This window comes from Rattus norvegicus, chromosome 12 (assembly GCF_036323735.1).
Source record: "Rattus norvegicus strain BN/NHsdMcwi chromosome 12, GRCr8, whole genome shotgun sequence".
Taxonomy (NCBI): Eukaryota; Metazoa; Chordata; class Mammalia; order Rodentia; family Muridae; genus Rattus; species Rattus norvegicus.
The window spans coordinates 9,710,727-9,733,398 of NC_086030.1; the positions used below are offsets into that span (position 1 = coordinate 9,710,727).

The 22,672-nt window shown below is 45.4% G+C and overlaps 1 protein-coding gene across 4 annotated transcripts in view; it reads right to left on the reverse strand.

Moving 5' to 3' along the window:
- The window catches only part of Fry (FRY microtubule binding protein), a 243,032-nt gene that overhangs the window by 180,367 nt on the left and 39,993 nt on the right, over positions 1-22,672 (reverse strand). For all 4 annotated transcript variants that reach the window (NM_001170398.2, XM_039089331.2, XM_063271250.1 and 1 more), the window contains exon 2: positions 11,961-12,160. In NM_001170398.2, coding sequence (NP_001163869.2) covers positions 11,961-12,160 — 200 coding nt within the window. The remainder of the gene's footprint in view (positions 1-11,960; positions 12,161-22,672) is intronic.

Here is a 22,672-nt window from a genome sequence, read left to right on the forward strand (position 1 = left end):
TGGTCCCAGGAGAGGGATAATCAGCTTTCTTCTGGGACGTGAGCTGACAGGCAGCCCACGCTCCAGTAGTTGGCTCACACATACATGCATACAAACAACATTGAACAGACTTGGTGGGTATTAGATTAAAAAACAAGAAAAGGGGCCCTTGAAGTTGGGAAGGAGGAATGGCAGGCAGAATAGGGGAAGGATTGAAGGGAGGGACCAGGAAGTTGATAAGATCCAAACATTATGTGCACGTGTGAATAGTAAGTAAAATATTTAATAAAATACCTTCTACATTCTTAGTGTGTGCATGTGTGTGTACATGTGTGTGCGTGCCTGTGTGTGTGTGCATGCATGCGTGTGTGTGTTGTGTGTGTGTGCGCGTGCGTGCATGCATGCGTGTGTGCGTGCCTGCCTGCCTGCACGCCATGACCTTTGAAGATTAGATGGCGTGCTGAGAGTTACTTCTCTCCTTCTATCAAATAGAATCTGGAGACTGGCTCACGTTACCCAGCTTGCTGGCCAGCACCTCTACCTGCCGAGCCATCTTGCTGGTCCTTGAATGAATTTATATTAGTATCCTTTTGTCCCTGTAAAACACAAAACACTTTCGTATGATCTCTTACTTGTGTTAAGAAAAAAAGGATGCATCCATCAGTTCTCAAAAGAAGGTCCGAATGACAAAGACACAGTTGAAATGGAAAAGTTAAATCAAAAGAACACTGAAATTCTCTCTCATATGAGGTGGTGTGGTTGTCATGAGGAGGTGAAACTTCTAGCAAGGATGCTGTGGGGATGAGCTAGAGAAGAGAGTAGCCACAGTGGAAGAACAGTATGGGTGGGTTCTTCAAAAGGCTGAACATAGAATTAGCGTGTGGTTCATGGATATGGCCCCGAGGTAGATGCTTGAAGGAATGGAGGCCACCATATAGCAGACGCCCCAACACACTTGAGTTGATTGTGGCACTATTCATGTCCAGCAGCCAGGGTATGGGCCAAGGTTAAGCACATCAACAGAGGAGGATAAAGAACGCCTGGCAGATGTGGATGTGGGGTTTTACATCGATTATAAAGATGCAAGGGATGCGTTATCTGCACAAAAGCCAATCATGTTGGATGACATCGGGGCATAGGACTTCTTCCATGTATAGAATAGAGACATCATAGGTGCGCTCGCTCTCTCTCTCTCTCTCTCTCTCTCTCTCTCTCTCTCTCTCTCTCTCTCACACACACACACACACACACACACACTTGATGCTTCCTTTGGCATCAGAGTCACTGCTGTCTTTGGGAGGGGTGGCCACTGGTGACTGAGCCCGACACCCATGTGTGTATGGGCAACGCTAATTCAACCCAGCGGATTATAAAAGAAGGGCATGGAGTTGGGAGGGGCAGGGGGTCCTGGTGGAAGCCGGAGAGAGGGAGCGGGGGTGGCTATGATGAACATCATACATTGTACACATATATACATTGTATATATGTATACACATATACATGTGTACGTTGTATGATACATTGTACACATATATGAAATTTTCAAGAAGTCAATAAGACTGTTAAATACATGATAGCCCCCACCCATGGAGGAACTGATTACTACTAAATACTACTAAATTACTACAAAGCCCTTTGATTTTTTTTTCCTTATTTCGAGATACTTCTTACATGGTTTGCTTGTTTTAAGTTTCACTTGGACCACAGTGGGGTATTAAATTCCATTTCACAGATGAGAAGTCTTACTTAGGAACCACAAAAGCAATGGTTCTCACCTGCACGGTTCCAAGCAAGAAAACAAACTTCAGGTCCAGCCACACGCAGAGAAAAGTGACTCTGCACTCTGCTGGGAAAGCATCTGAAGCAGCTGTAGGGGATCTCGCCTCAGCCATTATCCCCACTTTTAGCCACGGCCAATGCTCTGGTTCTGAGTTACGGTGCGGCTACAGCAGCGGTTCTCAACCTTCCCTATGCTGTGGTCTTTTAATAGTTTCCTCATGTTGTAGTGACCCCCCCCCCAACTGTAAGATTATCATCGTCACTTCATAACTGTAAGTTTTGCTACTGTAAGGAATCATAATGTAAATGTCTGATATATAGGGTACCTGACAGGAGATCCCTCGCCCCAAGTGGCATCGCAACCCCACAGGTTAAGAACCGCTGGTCTACAGGTTTCCTGGGAATGGCTTGTGAGATTAAGGAAGGGCAGTGCCAGCCAAAACAGCCTCATTACTGAGCAGGTCGTTCAAAAACTGACTGGTTTAATTATACCTGAAAAATAAGCCAGTTCCTTGGCAGGCGTGACATAAGTGTTCCCCGTATGACTAGCCGTCCTCCCATCTTTTTTCTGAACAATATCACCCTAGCTTCATCACTGCCTTTGGCAGGGAGCTCAATCTAGGTTACTCTCTATGAACTTCTATCAGACGCACTGAAGCAGTACCAGCTTCAGATTAAAGAGGGTTTTGGTCTAAAAGAAGGGAAGCAGATTGGAAAGCACAGTGCAGAGATCTGAAGACTCTAACTCCACTGTTTACACAGCCCCACCCAACAAACACACACACTGCTGTCTTAGCACAGGAGGATCACCCTCCTTCAGGTTTACCTATCTTGACATGTACCAGGGTGACGTTCATGAAGCTTTAAACACAATCCAATGTAACAGACTGCGTGACGATCTGACAGAGTCTGTCCCTTGGTACAGAAGGATTTCCCAACCCCCAGACCCCTTAAATATTTAACATGGTTCCAGAAGAGAGGACATGATGTTTCTGATATCTGGGAGTCAGAGAGAACATCTGAGGATGAAATGTTATGGCTATATGTCTTATCGGTCTGTAGGAAAGTAAAACCAATCTATAAAAATATTGTTTGACTGATTAGTTGATACTTTTTCATTGATTTATTTATTTTAAAGGTTTACATGTATAGGTGTTTTGCCTCGTGTGTGTGTGTGTGTGTGTGTGTGTGTGTGTGTGTGTGTGTGTGTGTGTGTGTACATGTGCATGCAGCACCTGAGGGCACCAATAGGGGCGTTAGATCCTCAGGAACTGAAGTTACAGATGATTGTGAGACACCAGGTGGGTGCTGGAAATGGAACCCTGGTCTCTCAGAATGTTAGCCAGTGCTTTTGGCTGCCAAGTCATATCTCCAGTCCCGATCAGTTCATTTACTTTGGGGTTGGGGTGGTGTTGGGGATTGAACCTAGGGACTTGTACACACTGGGCAAGCGTTCTACTACTGAGCTACATCCCTAGCCAAAAAGAAAGAAAAAAAGAAAAGAAAAGAAAAGAAAAATGCAAAGGGTCTATTGTGAGTACAAATGGCAAACATCCCAGCCTGGCTCTGTTCCTCTCGTCAGACATGAGGAAAGTCACGAGGCAAGCCAGGGTAGGCCTGTTTTCACTTGCCCAAGGCTTCCCTGCTTAGAGCCATAACCAAGTTATACGAGAACTGGAATCGCTGGTCCCAGTATAGATTGCAGGCGGCCGTCTGTGGTTCTAGCACTGTGTCCTGCTTATGTCACGTGGACATAACTGAACCCGTGCCAGCTCTAAACCAACTCCCAGGAGATGAAGCTGGGGGCAAGGGACAGAGGTTTGTCACAGACCCTTCTACTAGCACCTGGAACTTTAGCGTGTGATAACACCATCATTAGCTAACTGCCTGGCCTACAAGAAGCCAGCGGGTCATGACCATAGCTCATACAGGTTTGGTCTTAAAGCACGGCATCCGTCACTGCACACACTGGCTGTTGCAATAGTTTGGCATGCTGGACTCTCCCAAGATCTCCTACTCTAAGAAAACAGCTTGGATTACTTCTAGTAATTTTAATGAATTCTTACAGCTTCTGCCAGCCCATACCTGAGCTCCCAACTAGGCACAGGGCCAGTATCTGAAAGAGCCTGCCTAGGTCTGAGCCAGTGTGTATCAGGTAAGGAAGTCATCCTGGCTCAGGCAAGTCCCACCTTCACAAGACCTTTCATCCCTAAAGTACTGGCAACTTGGCTTTTATCTCAGTTAGGGTTTTACTGCTGTGAACAGGCACCATGACCAAGGCAACTCTTATAAGGACAACATTTAACTGGGGCTGGCTTACAGGTTCAGAGGTTCAGTCCATTATCATCAAGACGGGGGCATGGCAGCATCAAGGCAGGCATGGTGCAGGAGGAGCTGAGAGTTCTACATCTTCACCTGAAGGCTGCTAGGACAAGACTGGCTTCCAGGCAGGGTGAAGGTCTTAAAGCCCACACCAACTGTGACACACCTACTCCAAGAAGACACCTCCAAATAGTGACACTCCGTGGGCCAAGCATATTCAAACAACGACGGCGCTCGCTCTCTCTCTCTCTCTCTCTCTCTCCCTCTCTCTCTCTCCATCTTCGTGTCTGCTGAAGGACAGGGTGAAAGCCACACGGGCTGGCTGCTTTTGAAATCATGCAGACATTTGCATTTTCAGAGACCCCAAATTCGCCCAAACCCACAACTCTTTCAAAGTCTTTTGTCAATGAATTGAGATTTCTCCTTCCTGTTGGATGTTCTAGGCTCAGGCATTTGCCGATGCCCCAAATAGTTTCCACCACAGTTCTTTAAAGAAACAATGGAAAGTTCCAGAAATGCAAGAGTTAAAACGGGCTGGAGAGATGGCTCAATGGTTAACAGCACTGACTGCTCTTCCAGAGGTCCTGAGTTCAAGTCCCAGCTACCACATGGTGGCTCACAACCGTCTGTAATGAGATCTGGTGCTCCTTCTGGTCTGCAGGCATATATACAGCACAGAAATACATATACATACATACATACATACATACATACATACATACATACATACATATATAATCTAAAAAAAAGTGTAAGCAGATAAAACATCTGTTGCACATATTAGGACTATGACTGCTTAACAGGGCTACGATTGGCTGTCTGACTGTTCTCACCTCACAGTAGACAATGCTGGGTCCCGACTGACTACCTAAAACATGAATCTCCTGCCGTTTTGTGGCGGAAAAGTACATTTCTTTAACATCAGCCAGACTATAGGAGAGGAAGCAGACAATAGAGTTAGCTTGGGAAGATAGAAAATTTCTTGAAATTCCCATGGTGTACTGCCTGGCTTTTCAGTATGACCTAGCACTATGCTGTTCCTTGCTGTCTCTGTGCCTGCCTAGCCTCAGGTCTTTATGACAGTTCTTCTCTGCAGACCATCACTGTGTGACTCACTTCATATCCTGGTTACCCTGCCATGGTCCTCAGCATTTATATATGTGGTGGTTCAAAGGAGAAATTTTCTCCACAGGCTCACTGATTTGAACTCTTGGTCCCCAGTAGGTGGCGCTGTTTTAGAAGGTTATGAAATGTTTAGGGGTTACAGCCTTGCTGGAGGACGTACGTCACTGTGGGTGGGCACTGGCAGTTTATAGCCCCACCCCACCTCCGGTTCACACTCTCCCAGCTTCATGTTTATGGTTGACGATGTACTCTCTCAGGTTCCTGTCCCACTGCTTGCTGCCAGGTCCCTCCACCACAATGGACTCTATCTCTAGACCCGCAAGCCTGAATAGACTCTTTTTCTCCTGAAGCTGCTATCTTGTCAGGATGTTCTATCACAAACAGAAAGCATCTAAAAGAACATCCATGGAAACCTAAGTACTTGTTGGAAACAGTGAGAGTGTAGCCTTTGTCTCCTGTTGTGAACTTTTATTTGTTGACCTCAGTCTTAGGGTTTCGCTACTGTGAAGGGACACCATGAGCAAGGCAACTCTTTTTTTTTTTTTTTTTTTTTTTTGGTTCTTTTTTTCGGAGCTGGGGACCGAACCCAGGGCCTTGCGCTTCCTAGGTAAGCGCTCTACCACTGAGCTAAATCCCCAGCCCCGCAAGGCAACTCTTATGAGGGTTTAGTCCATTATCATCATGCCCTGAAGCATGGCACTGTGCAGGGAGACGTGGTACTGGAGGAATCAAGAATTCTGCATCTTGATCTGCAGCCAGCAGAAGGAGACTATAGTCTCTGTGGTGGTTTGAAAAGAAATGGCCCCCAGACTCATGTGTTTGAATGCTTGGCCCATAAGAAGGAGGACTATTAGGAGGTGTGGCCTTGTTGGAGTGAGTGTGTCACTGTTGGGATGGACTTTGAGATCTCCTACACTCAAACTATGCCCGGTGTGGTATACAGTCTCCTGATACTGTTTGCAAATCAAGGATGTAGAATTCTCAGCCCTATCTCCAGCGTCATGTTGGCCTGCATGCTGCCATGCTTCCTGCTAGGACAACAATGGACTAAGCCTCGAAAACTGTAAGCCCCTGAACATGTTCTTCCTATAGCCAGAACTATTTCAAATCAACTCATTTATGACCCTCTGGGTTCTTGTGCTTTGGGAGGTGATAGAGGCTTAGTTCGGGTTTCACTGCTGTGAAGAGACACCATGACCATGGCAACTCTTATAAAGGACAACATTTAATTGGACCGGCTTACAGTTTTAGAGGCTTACTCCATTGTTGTCCTGGCGGGAAGCATGGCAGCATGCAGGCCAGCATGGTGCTGGAGATAGGGCTGGCTATAGGAAGAACATGTTCAGAAATGGACAGCCAACTGCTTGCTCAAGCCTCTACTCTGCTTGAGGAAACACAAAGAGATGCTGGCTTCCAAAGAAACAAAGAAGTGGTTGGCTGGTCCTAGGCCCCAGACTACAACCATGAAGATGATTACGAGGGCTGAACACCTCGTGTATGCCCGCGAGGACCCCAGGTGCTCCACACATCGCTCATGATGGCTCCTCATCAGCCATCCCAGGAGTTAGGCACCGAGCTCATCCAACAGATGGGGAAATGAGGAGGCAGACATTGCCCTAGACCATACGCCTATAGCTACGGAAACAAGAGTCAAATCAAAATCAGTTTGCCCCAAGTAACTTTATATCCATTCATACCGTTTGTAACTTTCTATCCATTCAGTCCACAAAGTTGAAACTGATGAAGCTCTTCAGTTTGGGAAAGCTGAGGAGCCTTGTTTTTCTTGTTTTTAAAAGGAGTTTAGTGAGAAATTAGTAGCCTGCAACTACAGTGCAAATGCTACCAAAGTAGCGACTCCCGCATATTGAGAGTGTGCCTTCTGTGGCTGAGATAATCGACTCATGGGGTGGGGTTGAGGCAGTGACCTATCAGTGAATAATGAGGTATCCTCAGACGCCTGCAGGCAGAGACTAAGAACCAGTGTCCAGCTGCTGTTGTTGAGCGTATTCTAGAACACTCATCTCTGAAGAAAGACGGACCGAGAAGGGCTCCCGATTATCGGTGTAGACCTGAGCAAGATGGCCTGTGAAATACATGGGCTGGTTCCTACAAAGGTATTTCCTTTTAGCCTTTCTTGTTAATGTTTCAGTCACTCATGTCTTGGCCTACTCATTCATTCATAATATCTTTACTGGGGTTGGAAAGGTGGCCCAGTGGTTATGAGTACTTGCTGCTGTTACAGAGGACCTGGGTTCAGTTCTCAGTACCCACATAGTGGTTCACAACCATCCATAATTCCGGTTCCAGGGGTTGGAAATGCTTGAGTAGGCACAGGGACCTCTGTGGGTACCACGCAAATGTGTGTGTCACAAAGTATACATGCAGGAAAAATAGCCATACACATAAATATAAATACATCGTTAAGAGAAAACATTTACTATCTATTGTCTATAAAATATTTAAGAAGAGTGAGAAGAGTGAGAGGAGGGCAGAGAGAAGATGTATAAACCACAAGGAGACACAGGCATTGTCTCGCAGTAAGCTTCTGCTGCCTTTTCAACCAAAAATTCAACCTCTGTGAAAATACAGTTTATACTATGGTCTGATATACACATAAAGAAACAAAAGCCCCACAGAACAATGTCCACTCTAGAAAAACCATAACATTCTCTATTCTACTCCACTAAGACGATAGTTCTAATGAAGTGTATTGTGGTGTATGTGTGTGTGTGTGTTTGTGTGTGTGTGAGTATGTGTGTGTGACTCTATGCGTGGTGTGTGTGTGATGTGTGAGTGTGTAGTGTGTGAGTGTGTGAATATGTGTTTTGTGTGAGTGTGTGTGAGTGTATGCATGGTATGCATGTGTGCTGGCATGCGTGTGTGTTTGTGTGTATGAGTGTGTGTTGTGTTTGTGTGTATGAGTGTGTGTTGTGTTTGTGTATGTGTGTGTATTAGTGTGTATGTGTACACGTGTGTGTGTGTGTGTGTGTGTATTGGGGAGAGTGAGGGTTTGGGGAGAGGGAAGACACATGCGTATGTCCACGAGGACACAGTTTTACAGACACATCAGCAAGAAAAATCAAGGGAAGCTTTTTGTTGAGAAAGTGTGAGTTGGGCCTTAGCGATGGGCAGGAAGAGAAGCTGAGAATTACATGAGGTGGGGTATTCATCACTGCACGATGGCTAGCAAGAAATGGATTCATACAGGTACATGGTACGAGTGAGATAGATTGTGGCAAAATCAAGAGATAAAGAATGTGGGGTTGGGGATTTAGCTCAGTGGTAGAGCCCTTGCCTAGCAAGTGCAAGGCTCTGGGTTCACTCCCCAGCTCCGCAAAAAAGGAAAAAAAAAAAAAAGAGAGAGAGATGAAGAATGTGAAATGAGGGTTTCAAACAAGATGAGAAAGACAAACGTACACCTAGGAAGATTCATCAGACAGCATCAGATGAGAAAGAAGTACCACCCATCACCCTCCACTATGTCCACCTTGGGGACATGCTGCCCCACTCTAGGCACTCCTCATACACGAAGGCATTTACTCTGACTTCTATCAGCCTGGGGAGCAAACCAGAAATTCCACAGATGCCAAAGGCAGAAAACCAGACAAAGAGGACCACGGAGCTCCCATGCGACATCTGGAAATGCTGAGTGGAACATACTGGTTTCTAAAACTCAGAGCTGAGCTGAGGAGACACACAAAGGGCAAGGGATGAGATAGCATCATGGCTGCCTGTGGGAGGGTTCTTTGCCTCAAGAGCCTGGCAGCATTCCTGCTGTCTACAGAAAGATAACAAAAGCCTTGAGCCCCCAGTGGTGGTACACTGGAAAGACAAGACCTTATACAAACACCTCCAGAACAATAAGGACAATCCATTGTTGACAAAAGCTACCAGGTGTAACAAACACAAACACAGACCTTTGAATATTGGTGTCACAGTGCAGTCACTTACAGGAGGACAGAAAACATTCACTTAAGGTGACCGAATGCATAAAAGAAACCTGGGACTGTAAGTGGCAAAATATAGCAAATCCTTAGAAACCTTTAAACAGATATTAAAAGAGAAATAAACAGGACTTCTAGGGATTAAAAACATAATTGCTGAAATTATAGTTCTGCTTAGGAGGATTGAGTGACCTATCAGAAAAAGCCCCAGTTCCCTTGCACACTAATGAACTAAAATATAGGTCTAAGGAAATTACTCAGAAAGAATTCAAGATGAGGTATTAGCAGTGGGAGAAGAACAGGGAAAAGATTCGTGATATAATATATGAAGACAGTAAAAACTGTGTAGGAGGAGCTGGGGAGCACACCTTTACTCCCAGCGCTTGGGAGGCAGAGGCAGGTGGATCTCTGAGTTTGAAGCCAGCTTGGTCTACAGAGTGAGTTCCAGAACACTCAGCACTATGCAGAAACCTCATCTCAAATTAATTAATTAGTACTGGGAATGGGTAAAAAGGTCAAAAGGTGATATTAAGATAAAGAATGGTCAAGTATTTTCTAGATTTGGTGAATGAAGGAGGGATATAAGTCTAAATTAAAAAAGCCTAAGAGTCTCAAACACAAAAATAAAAATAAATTCCTATGCAAATGCAGAGTAATAAAAGCACAGAGCTCCAAAGGTAAGGAGAAGACCACAAAAGCAAACTGAGGAAAAGTAAATCATCTACAAGGAAATAAAACAAGAGACTATTCAACAGTAACCACAGAGGCAACTGAGTGAAACAGCACTCCAAAGATCTGGTCCAATAGTCTAGAGGACAAATGAGTGCCACCCAGAATTCTATACCCAGCTGAACTATCACCAGAGACTGAGTGGGCACGCTAATCTGAGGAACAGTGAGCCCTTCCTTTGACTTCTATGCTATAAGATAAAAATATAAAAATGATATAGACGATCTCACTTAGCTTACTTAGCACACGAGAAAGACAAAACAAAGACAATGATGAACAAGAACAAAGGCAATTAAATGTCCCCATGAAGCATTAGAAAATAGAAAAAAAATTATTGACTCTTCCATCAATATTAATGACTCTCACTTGAGCATCTTTTGGGTACAGATAGAAATACTGCTGAACAGCTCAAAGATGTTTATAAAGGTATTAATGAAGGAGGAAACTGAAATCCGATTTCTGTAGGACATTTTTAGTGTCCAGCCTTTACCCTCCACTGAGAATAGTTCTTTGGGTACTGAAAAGCCATGTATAGAATTTTAAACTTTAATGTGCCATGGTGCAGGTTCTTTTGTTCACTGTGTACTCAACTATTACAGTAAGGGCAGCTCTCCCTGGGGCATGGTCATCAGAACCACTTTTTCCTCCTTCCGGTTTCTCCTTCTACAAGGTTCTCTTCCCTCCCTAAGTCTTTAGATAGAATTATACCCCATGCCTTTCATCCATCAATCTATATTTGAAATAGAAATAACACCAAATTGACTAAGGTACTAAACAGAGCTGGGCATGATGGTGCCTACCCATCATGCCAGTTCTTGAGGAGAAATGGAGACACGAGTTCAAGGCAGGTTTCCTACAAACCCAGTCTGAGACCCTGTCTCAAAACAACAACAAAATCCAAAGGGAGTGTTAAAGAAAAAAAAATCAATGTCAACTGCTAAACAATCTTTCTTCAGATTTTAGAGCTAAGGTGCCTGATGACCTTTAGAACATGAAAGACCTTTACTTAGTCTTTGACTCTGCACATCAATGAACAGAAGCATTCATGTTTCTGTGAGGGTTAGCATGAAAGAAAATAATTTGGAAAAAAATCAAGAAATAGCCCCAGGAGGTCAAGTTTGTGATATTCTAACTATGGAAGAAAGCAAAACCAAAAGGCATGCTCCAGAAGTCCCTGCTCGGTGGGTAGCCATATTACCCACAGTGCTTTGCTTTCCAGGTCACTAGTTCTTGGCTCTCCTGAGTTCCTTCAGATGTGGCTTTGCAGATACCAGCCCCTTTGTCACCTAAAGATGTTCGCTTTTGAACAAACATGAATCCTTCCCACCAACCTTCTTCTGGGCTTAAGGGAAGCAGCCTAGGTCTTGGTCTCATAAAAGGATGCCACATAGTGAGTTTCATCTTTAACAATATGACCCTCAAATAGAGGGTCAAAATACCCCAGCAATGAATATATATCTGTGTCTATTTATATCTATCTATCTATCTATCTCTATCCATCTATCTATCCATCCATCCAATCCATCTATCCATACATACATACATACATCTATCTACCTACTTACCTATTTAAATATCTACAGTATTACATGCCTTAGAGCTATATTTGAAAGCAGGCTGGACAAGTATCAATCCCCCATGTCCTCTGCTTCAGTTCCTGTCTCTGTGATCCTGCTTTTAAGTCCTGCTATGACTTCAGCCAATGATGGACTGCGAGCTATAAGACGAAATAAATCCTTGCCTTCCCAAGTCGCCTTTGGTCATAGTGTCTATCCCAATGGGAAAACAAACCAAGATAACAGCGTTTGCACATCATTTCTGTATATCCTCCTGAGTAATTTAAAATCACCTCTGGGTGGCTTGTAACACCCACTACAGTGTAAATGCTAAGAGATAGTTGCTATGACACTGAATTGTTTGGGAACTCACAGTATATGCAGTGTATTCCCCCCCCGCCCCGCCACCTCCATGTCTTTATCTGTGCTTGGTTGGGTCAACAGATCAGGGACCCATGGATCTAGAGTACCAGACATGTTCGGCACGAAGGATTTAAGAAGAGGTCCTTTCATGGTCCGTACTTACCAAAGGCTCTGCCATGATGATTCGAATCTTACGCTCAGCCTGAGTGGTGAAGCTCACAAATACACTCTTGAGGACATACTCTCCTGGCTTGCTGTCTGGGTCCACATTGATCGGCAACATGGCCGGTGGTCCTTTCTCCCTGTGCGTGCCTGAAGCAGGTGGGACTGGAGGCTTGATGTAACCGTTGCCAACTGGAGAAGCTGAAAAAAACAGAGTGGTTTTTAATGGATATAAAGACGTCATAAATAGTCAGATGTGTGTTAGTAAATCATAAGTGTAAGGCTGGATCATAAAGAGAGCACGCTTCAAATCATAGCCCAGTCACATCCTTTAGGAATGGTGTTAGAATTTAAGCATTTTGATCATATAATGTTTTTATTACAATCAAATACTCCATCCCAAAAGCCTTCTTTACCGCATGGATACAGCGGATAAACTGTATAACATTTAAGATGTTTGAGGCTCCTTTTTAAATAATCTAGGCAAGTAGATTAAGAGAGTCAGAGAGGCGATTTCTTGTCTAGGATTTTAATGGCAGGCTCCCTGTTTCCTGTGTTTCAAAGGCTGAACTCATGGCTCACTGCTTCCACAAAGCTCCGAGAGCCATTTTTCAAAAACTCAGCTGGCTGCTGCTCTCGAATGGATACTAGGAAGGAAAGGTCTCAGAAGCTCGTGCTTGCAATCCTAGTGGGGGGGGGGGGGGACGTTGCTGAGACAGGAGAATCTCCGTGAGGTCAAGGTCAGCCTGGGTAACATAGATGAGTTCAAAGACAGCTTGGAATACAGTAAGAGAAGGGGAAGGAGGACCTGCCTGCCTTTTTACTCCCTTTCTGCATACACTTATCAGAGTAACCTGCACTTGGCCCTCACCTGAGAGGCTTCTATTTGCAGAATGTAATGGTTTGTGTATGCTTGGCCCATTAGGAGGTGTGGCCTTGTTGGAGGAAGTGTGTCACTGTGGAGGTGGGCTTTGTGGGCTCCTGTGCTCAAGCTCTGCCCGGTGTGGAAGAGACTCTCCTAGCTGCCTGCAGATCAACATGTAGAGCTCTCAACTCCTCCAGCACCATGTTTGTCTGGACGCTGCCACTGCTTCTCACCATGATGATAATGGACTGAACTCTGAAACTGTAAGCCAGCCCCAATTAAATATTTTCTTTTATAAGAGTTGCCTTGGTCATGGTGTCTCTTCACAGCCAATAAAACCCTGACTAAGACCCAGTAGACGGTAGTTAACGCAGAGACTCAAAACTAGCCAAGGCACAGAGAACAAGAGACTACAGAAGGCTCAGCACTGAAGAGAGTATCTACCTCCCCACTAATGCTCAGGAATTAAAGAGTCTGAGAGCCAGAGGCGGAACATAACTACAAGAAAACAGTGTTTTCTGGCAGCAGCCGGCCACTTGCACAGATGATTCAGTGGTTCTAACTGCACTCCTGCGCATGCGCCAGACGAAACCCCAGCACGGCGAGGGGATTGCTGGGAAAGAAAAGATCCTATCTCCTGGCAGCACAGAGCCTCTGGCAAGTCACCAGGGGAGATCACACATCAAAGAATATTTTGGGAAGCATGAATTGGTCTTGAAAGGTTCTGTTTTGTTTTGTTTTGGAGTCGGGAGGAAGAGGGGAGATCTGGGAAGAGTTGAAGAATGAATGCATTCAGAACACATTGTGAGACACTTGGAGTTCTCGAAGGACCAATATCAAAAGCGGGGAGAGGCTCTACTGACAACATTGAATTTTTGGTCCCCACCACCACTGGGCCAAGCTACAGTGCCTGTTTTGAGTTTACAAAATGTATAGCGTGATATCTGTACTCATTCCCAGCAGGGATAGCCATCAAGGCTCCTGGGATAGGGGTGGGGGTGTGGTCTCCATATAGAACACAATTTAATGGAAAACGTGTTTTAATCAGATAGCTACGAAAAATAATTTTATTTATGAATGCAAATGCTATATCTGCTTTTAATGGCATTTTGCTATGTGGAATTCTGAGTATAGAATATTTGGGTGTGGTGGTATAAGCCTACAGCTCCAGATGCTGGGTAGGCTGAGGACGGAAGCTCATGTGAGTCTAGAGTTCAAGGCCAGCCAGGGCAGCAAGTTGAACACCTATTTCTTTTTTTTTTTTTTTTTTTAAGAGTCTCACTGTATAGTCCAGACAGGCCTCAAACTTGGAGCCAATCCTCCTGCCTTAGCCTCTTAAATGTTGGAATTACAGCAATCTGTCACCAGGACTGTCTAAGAGAACTGTGATTTTTCTAAGAGAAAAAAAATTCTAGCATCCACTAGCTAAGAACTAATCAGGTGTCAATTATCCTTTATCCTGCAAATAAAGTAAGATCAGGCAAGCTTAGGATAGAGCTAGAAGCAACAAAGATGGCGGGCAGAGGTAAAATATGGCCTTTAAAGGGAACACGTGGTTTTCAGTGGTCAGGTACAGGCCTTAGGGAGAAGGGTGACAGGAGAGAGAGGACAAAGTCCAGCTTATCGGCTTATTCTACAGGCCAACAGTCCAAGTCAGCTGATGGAGGCCACTGTTGCTCATGCCTGCCCGGCCTCCAGTGCTCGTGGACATCTTGTGGAAGTAGGGCACTGCCCCAGCTCAGAGGGACACGGTACCTGTCCTATCGTCCTACTGTATCAAGGTCAGCACGCTTCAGAGCCAGAGAATGAATGCCAACCCAAAACCTTCCTCTGGAAACAATGCTTTATTATCCTGGTGTCTCTCGGGGCTGAGTGCACTTCTAGGAGCCAGCAGTAACTGTGGCGACATAAGATCCCCAGATCACAAGATCCTGGGACTAAACTCATAATGATAGTGAGGACAGTGGCCCTTGGCACGCCCCTGGCAAAGACCCAGATAGCTGAGATCTAGGCACCAGAATACCTGTCACACAAACTCTCCATTTATAAGCCCAAATCCACGGCTGTCTTTAAGAAGAGTATCTGCTTGTGCTTCCAATCTGATGTCTTTGAATGTAGAGTTCACCCACGTATCAAGCCAACTACAGAGGGTGAAGGGGAAGCAGTCTGGTTCAGCCATGGCTCTGGGTTCACGCAGCCCAGCCTTGAGAGATGGTGGCAAAGTAAAGGTCATGGGTGAGGGCCTGTTAGCCAAATCTACTCCCCAGTTTCTTTCTCTCACCATCATCAACATCCAACAAGTAATAGGCCCTGTCGATATCACTCTCAGGAAAACGCTCAGCAAGGCTTTTAGTGAAGCCACTCCCTACTGAGAAGCTATGCATTTGAGAATTAGGGAAGTCCAGACACATTTGGCCATCAGATTCTGTCCTTCCAGTTCATCCTTGTGCACTGCCCTGTATCTGTGCGCCCATTTCAGGAGAAATGGGGACTGTAGCAGCCTGGGAAGAGGAGATTCACAAAGTTCATGGCTCTGAAAAGAGGGCCAGTCCCCCTGCTTTTCTGTCCAGTTGCAAAGATGGACAGAACACACGGCCAGGTTTTCAAAGAACTGGGTTCTGTTTACAAATGCTCCCCTTTCAGAAGCATAACTGAGGATTTGAAATAAATGCTCACCCTCGGTATCCTGCCATGACAGGGAGCAGGCAACCCTCTAAGTAGGTGCACTTCTTAGACATGGTGGACTAACCAACCCCACTTCTTTCTAGAGACAGTGGACCCTATTTTTCAATGAAGGAGTCAATGCAGTCAGAAGTCTGACCGTGCTTGGAGGGAAGGTCTTCTTTCTGTCAGTTCTCGGGACCTTGTTCACTTTCAGGTGCCAGGGACTGTACTTCAGAACTAGGACACCCCTCGATCCCAAGTCTTGTTGTTCCCCAAGGTTCACTTTGTTAACCAGCATCGAGGCTGAGGCTGGTACAGCTGCCTGGAGAATGTGCCACGCCATGTGAGGGCGATAAAAATTAAAAAAAAAGAAAAGGTCCACTATTGTATTTATGAGGGCGCTTAGGAAACGGAAAGTTAAAGGGTATTGCAACTTCTCAAAAGGAGCAGAAGCTCTGGGAGTCACATACAGTAAACGTTGGTAAGAAGGAAAGAAACCCTTCTAAACACAGCGAGAATGAGTTGCCCTGCTCTGAAGAACAATGTTAAGAAACTGACAGTGTTGGGAATAAAAAAGAAAAAATAAATAAATCAATCCATTTGAGCGTCAGCAGAAGGCTGCTTAACAAAATGTCAGGACATCAGCCAGAGAGATGGCGTAGCGACTGAAAGCACTGGTGGATACCACAGAGGACCCAGGTTTGGTTCCAACACCTATGGAATCAACACTCTATCATGAGGTTTCCAGCCATTTAAAAATTGTTCCTGAACGCTTAGGGGTCCACAAGCGACCGCTTCGATACCAGAAACTCTTAATCCTTCCTATGTTCCTAGAAGGTGACAGTCTCCGCTGTGCAAATAAGATCAGAAAGGTTCAGAGAGGGACGTGGACTCAGCTAAGGTCACAGAGCAGAGCCCTGGGGAGCTGTGTGCGCGTTCTAGAAGCTTTCAATCACTTAGCCTTTGTTTTCTTAGGTATTTAAAACAAGTTTAGTATAGTGTAGTAAGAGCATTTGATATCACTTTTGCTTCCTCTTCAAAAACAATTTTATGTTTATTTTTATGTGTAGTGTGTGTGCGCGTGTGGGTACATGTGGAGGCCAGATGAGGTCATAGGATACCCCTAAAACTGAAGTTACAGACAGTTGGCAGCCACCATGTAGGGGCTGGGAACTGGAGCCTGGTCCTCTGCAAGAGCGGCCAGTGCCCTTAGCTTCTGAGCCTCTCCCCAGTTCCCACAGCCGCCTGGGAGACTGGTCACCAGTCTCAGTCTCTAGCGGAATAGTATTTATTACTTATATGATTAACAAGACAGAATTCTCATCTTGTCTTTTAAAATCAACCTGTACTTATCAGACTGAACCCTAAAATTAGAGAGAGTCAGCTGCATTCCCAGCTATGCTAATTGCTTGCAAAAGCTAAAATCTGAAGTTGGGTGTGATGGGGCGTGGCTATCATTCTAGCCCTTGGGAGATCGAGGTAGGAGGATCGAAAGTCTTCTACCAGTACTCCTCCTCCTCTTCCTCATCTTCCTCCTATTCTTTCCCCTTCCTCCTACTACACCATACAGACACACACAGAAACAGATGCACACACACACACACACACACACACACACACAGAAACAGACACACACACACAGAGAAACAGACGCACACACACACACATACACACACACAGAGAAACAGACGCACACACACACATACACACACAGAGAAACAGACGCACACACACACACAGAAACAGACACACACACACAGAGAAACAGACGCACACACACACACACACACACAGAAACAGACACACACACACACACCAAGCATACACAAATGTGTTAAAATATAGATTTTCATCAGTAACCATACACTTCCACCTGCTGATATCACATTATTATATATTTTAACCCCCAAGTGGCAGTGTGTTGGGGGAACCTTCAGTCTGGCCCAATCTAATCCAGAATCCATGCTGACACTCCAGAGGACCCCAGACTCATCACATCCACAGCATACGATTAAGCATGCCTGTAGATGCCATAACAGAGCAACCATTCCTATGTTAGGGGACAAGAGGTGGCCCTGGTAAAAACCCAACCCCAGACCAGCAGGACCCTCCATAGCTTCAGTAACATCTGCTACTTATGCTGATGTAGATAAGGCAAGTTTGCTAATGTGGGTTCTGCTCTGGCACGAGCAGGTTTGGGACTTCAGAAGATGATAAAATTAAAAAAGCAAAACAAACAAACAGACAAAAAACCCAGAGTGATTTGGAGAATGAAGTTTCTTATTGATTTATGGTGTAAGGCAAGTTCTAGACAGCCTCGTATGTCTTCCGGCCATAGAGACGGCTTTGCCAGGCTGCATGGCCTCTAGAGTCAGTGTGCACTGAGGACTAGGCATGGGCGTCTAGAGGGTACTGGAAGTCTGACCAATGGCACACCTCAGAATGTGACAGCAGATGGTACACTCCCAAGATAACTGAGGACACACAGCAGCTCTCAGCTTCCTCCCATCCGTGTCCTTACAAAACCGTTCCTGCCCTTGGTCACTCGGAGAACACGGGAGAAAGGCAAGGAGTTCAATCCAGGAAAGTCAACACATGTCTGCCCTGTTTTCTCTCTGCCCTCCCTCCAGTATCTTATCTGAGGAAAATGACCACGACACCTCTCGCTGCCTGTCACCTGCTAAGATGCGATTACACAGACTTCCCCCTGATTTTCAAAGTAGGCACTGTCACCAGAGCCTGAAGGAATTCTGCCAAGACTGGCCAGCAAAGGAAGATGAGGTTACAGTGACATTTCAAGGTCCCTTCTCTGTAAGGAGATCAAATAACCCACAAGAGGCAGGATAATCCTGATTTTCAACTTCTCCCTTCCCTCCAAGAGAACTGACAAAAGGCTCTTTCAGGTGTCCTTTTACCACCACCACCACCACCACCACCACCACCACCACTCAGGTCTCATATAGTCCAGGCTAGCCTCATAGCCCTGGCTGGCCTTGAACTCCTGACTCTCTTGCCTGAACTTCAAGAGGTAGGGTTACAGGTGTCTGTCACTATGACTGGCTACCTGGGCCAAACTCTGCTGGAAAGGGTGAGGTGGGGAGGCTCAGCAGTAACCGACTGCTGTTCTTCTAGAAGACTGGGGTTCGATTCCCAGCAAACACATGGCAACTCACAACCACCTGTAACTCCAGTTCCTGGGGATCCAATGCCGCCTGCCTGGTCTCCATGGGCACTGCGCGCATGAGCACGTGCACACACACACATGTGCACACACACACACACAAAGACAGAAGAGGAGCCATGTTTTAAAACTTCCATAATAAGAACTTAGTAATTAACACCCACCTCTCAGATTAACATGAGCTGATGAAGAGCCCTATCCTTCCTACAGAGAAAACTTCACCAATGCCCCAACTTTCCCAGGTACAGCTCCACTCCCCTAAAGTGTCTACAGCACTTGCTTTGTTTCTTTCAAGACAGGATGCCTCCGTGTAGCCCTGGCTGTCCTGGAACTCGCCCTGTAAACCAGGCTGGCCTCTAACTCAGAGATCTGCCTGCCTCTGCCTCCCCAGTGTTGGGATCACGGACACCCACCATCTTGTTTTTATCGCAAGCACTCGACGGTGTCCCTGGCACTACCGACTGAAAATTTGTGGTTATTTTAAATTTGTTGATGTGACATCATCCAGTGTCACAACAAAGGATCGGAGTGGGTGAGATGGTCAGAGCATACTGATCAGTTTAAACTTTTAAATCGGATGCATAAAATGGCAGCTTTACGTTATCCCGTTAGGTCTTGTGTGGCAAGCCAATGGATGGAGACCTGACTTATAGGGCGAATGGGAGCCCATGGGATCCAGAGGAAATGTTGATCTGACGTTGCTGTGTGGGACAGGGCACAAAAGAACTATTTAGAGCAACAACACTCATGAAACGATTACATGATACATACAGCGAGGGGAAAAATGAGGATGGGAACCAGGCAGGCGCCTGCCGGAATCTGTGTGTTAGACTGAAATCCAGTCACGTTGACTTTGCTTCATAAAGAGGACATACGAATTATTTTCCTAGCCCCATGACATAGTGATCAAGGTGTTTAAGAAGTATATTTAGATTACTGCCTCACGGGACTTTCTTAGCATTCTCCAGTTTGGCAGGATGCTGGTTAGAACTCGTGTACCCAAGCGCTGACAACTGTTGGCTGTGTAACCTGGGGAGGATGCTACAGCCTTCAGTGTCTCAGTCAGAGAACAGACAATGCGGATTCATCGAGACCGAGAAGCGTTAGAGAGAATATCCACATGCACGGACTAACGGGGCGGGCACAAGTTTGATGACAGCCTAAGAAAGCAAAGATACCCTGCGGAACGAGGGTCATTCTATAGGTGTGAGCAAGGTTCTCTAAGTCGATGAAGCAAAACACTCGGGAGGGTCCCAGGACACTCAAGACCTGTAACCAAATGGATGTGGATTTGTTTTAAATCCTGATTCAACCAAACTGGCTGTTGGAAAATACACACTTTAATAGTAAGAAAAATATGAATATGGAATGTGTTAGGTGACAGAAAAGCATTGTGGGTAACCTTGCCAGATACAATCACAGCGCAATGGGTAGTGTATTTCCTAGAATGGATACTCAAAGTGAGGGCTTCAGCGAAATGATGCTTACATTTGGTTCAAAATACTTTACTAAAACAAAACAAGGCCCTAAATAAGCCGCCATGACTAAGTCTTGATAACCGTCAGATCGGAATATGACAATATGTAGTACATTGCAGGATCATTTCTCCTTTTATATTTGTTTAAACATTTCATAATAAAACCCAACATAAGGTGTATTCATGCAGCACCAGCATTCAACAGGCTGAGGCAGGAGGATTACAAATCTGGTATGAGGCTGAACTACAGTCAGTTCCAGGATAGCCTGGGCTACACGGTGAGTGAGCCTCCTGAGCTACATAGCAATAACGTCTCAAAAAAAAGATAGTGAAAATCAAAACAAAGTAAAAACTGGACATCGGTGGCGCGACTTTAATCTCAACACTCGGGAGGCAGAGGCAGATCTCTGAGTTTGAGGCCAGCCTGGTCCACAGAGTGAGTTTCAGGATGGCCCAGGTTACACAGAGAAACCCTGTCTCAAGAAAACAAAATATAGGGGCTGGGGATTTAGCTCAGTGGTAGAGCGCTTACCTAGGAAGCGCAAGGCCCTGGGTTCGGTCCCCAGCTCCGAAAAAAAGAACCAAAAAAAAAAAAAAGAAAACAAAATATAAACAAACAAATAAAAAAATGACTTATTTTTTAAACCTGTCCTATGTTTTATAACACCAATAACTGAGGGATTCTATGTTAGAATTTTAGTGCCAACAAACTTCTAAATAAGAAAAAACCTGGACCCTAGAATTCAGATCAGCTCACATAGGTTCACCAAGGGTTCAGCTCCTCTACAGTGCTGTATAAACCAAACTGCATTGAGTAGTGTGGTCTGAGAGCATTCACTCAGAAAGACATGCTCGCACAGAGAGGGCAGGGTGCCACTCTGCCGTTCCTTACCACACACACACTCCAACAGTGTTTCCTTACGGATATATTCTTTGTCTCTGAATACTAGCAAAGCAATCAATTAACAAATTCATTGTCATCAAGTCCCTGGAGTGCACAAGACACTCTGGGAATTTCCACAGAGACAGTCGGTCTGAGCCACCAGTGTGAGATCACCAGACTTTAGGAGAGCATCTATTCACTCCCCCATCCATTCGTTCAGTCATCAAATATCTCCTGACCACCCACTCTACTCCACACACTACCCTGTCCACTGAGGAGCACGCCAGGCATGGCCCTTGCCCTCATATAGCCCAAAGCATGCTGGGAGACAGGCAACCCACATAAATGCCCATAGACACATGGCTGCACAGAGCGAAGATGGAGATTTGGTGCGTCAAGTGCCAGGGAAGCATTAAGAGACAAATGCTGTGAATTACTCCAGCTGGACAGCCCACATTCAACCTTGCAAGGCTCCCCTCAGGACCGTGAGGGGAGTTGTTTCTGCAGTTGCATAACTCCTTTACACATCAAACATCTGGGCACACAGGAGCAGAATAATGCGTGCACATAACGTATAGCCTGTAATTGCAGCGGAGAGTAAAATTCGTAGTGCACTGGGAATGTCCGACTTACTGAATCTTTGAAGCCAAGTTTGTCAAAGTGCAGGCTGTGGCCCATTAACTAGGAACAGGGCCACAGTGGCATGTATGGCTCACGTGAACTTTGACGAAACAGACTGGAAGGTATAAGCAAGCAGGCAGCGTTCTGCTTGCTGCCGGTCTTGGCTGTGTCTCTAGGCAGGCACGTGTGTGTTCTAGGTCTGTGTAGAATGTGTTTATGCTGCAGGTATTAGTCTAAAAGGCTCCAGATGCTGAGTGACCAGAGCCATTCACAGGCAGTTTTCTGAGACCTGCCAGAATGACCACGTTGCTTTTGGAGGTAGGCACTTAAGTCAAGCTCCAGGGACAAGAGAAGAAACAATGTCTGTGGCACATTATATAAGCATGTAGTGACAGCACACGCCGTCTGTGCATCTGCACCAAATACATCAGCAGCTGCCATGCTTTGGAAAACAAAGGCCGTAAAGCACAGTTAGTGGCTATGCTAACGTGCCATCCAAGTATACGCCCGTATACGGGTACAACACACATTACAAGGGGCATTGCGGTACATGTTATAGAAAAACACCCACGTGCAACAAAGTGCACATGCAAGCGTGTCGCAGAAAGGTGCGACATAATTCATACAATAACAAAATCTACAGTAATGCGTTTCCACTGCATTGGATACGACAGAAGCTCAACAGATAAGGCTGGGGAGGTGGCTCAGTGGTTAGGAGCACCCACTGCTCTTCCAGAGGATCTGGTTTGTTTCCCAGCAACCACATGGTGGCTCACACATCTATAACACCAGTTCCTGGGGGTCCATTGCCCACCATTACAGGCTGGTTAGTGTTTCGTTTTTAATCAACATTGACATATTTAAGGATGGCTCATATGTCTTTTTTCTCTTTCTGGGCACTGCACATATGTGGCACACAATTAAATATGCAAGCAAAACACACACACATAAATTTAAAAAACATTTTTGGACCTATTAATCATACACTACTTTTTCAATGTTTCAATGACTGTTAGATTCAC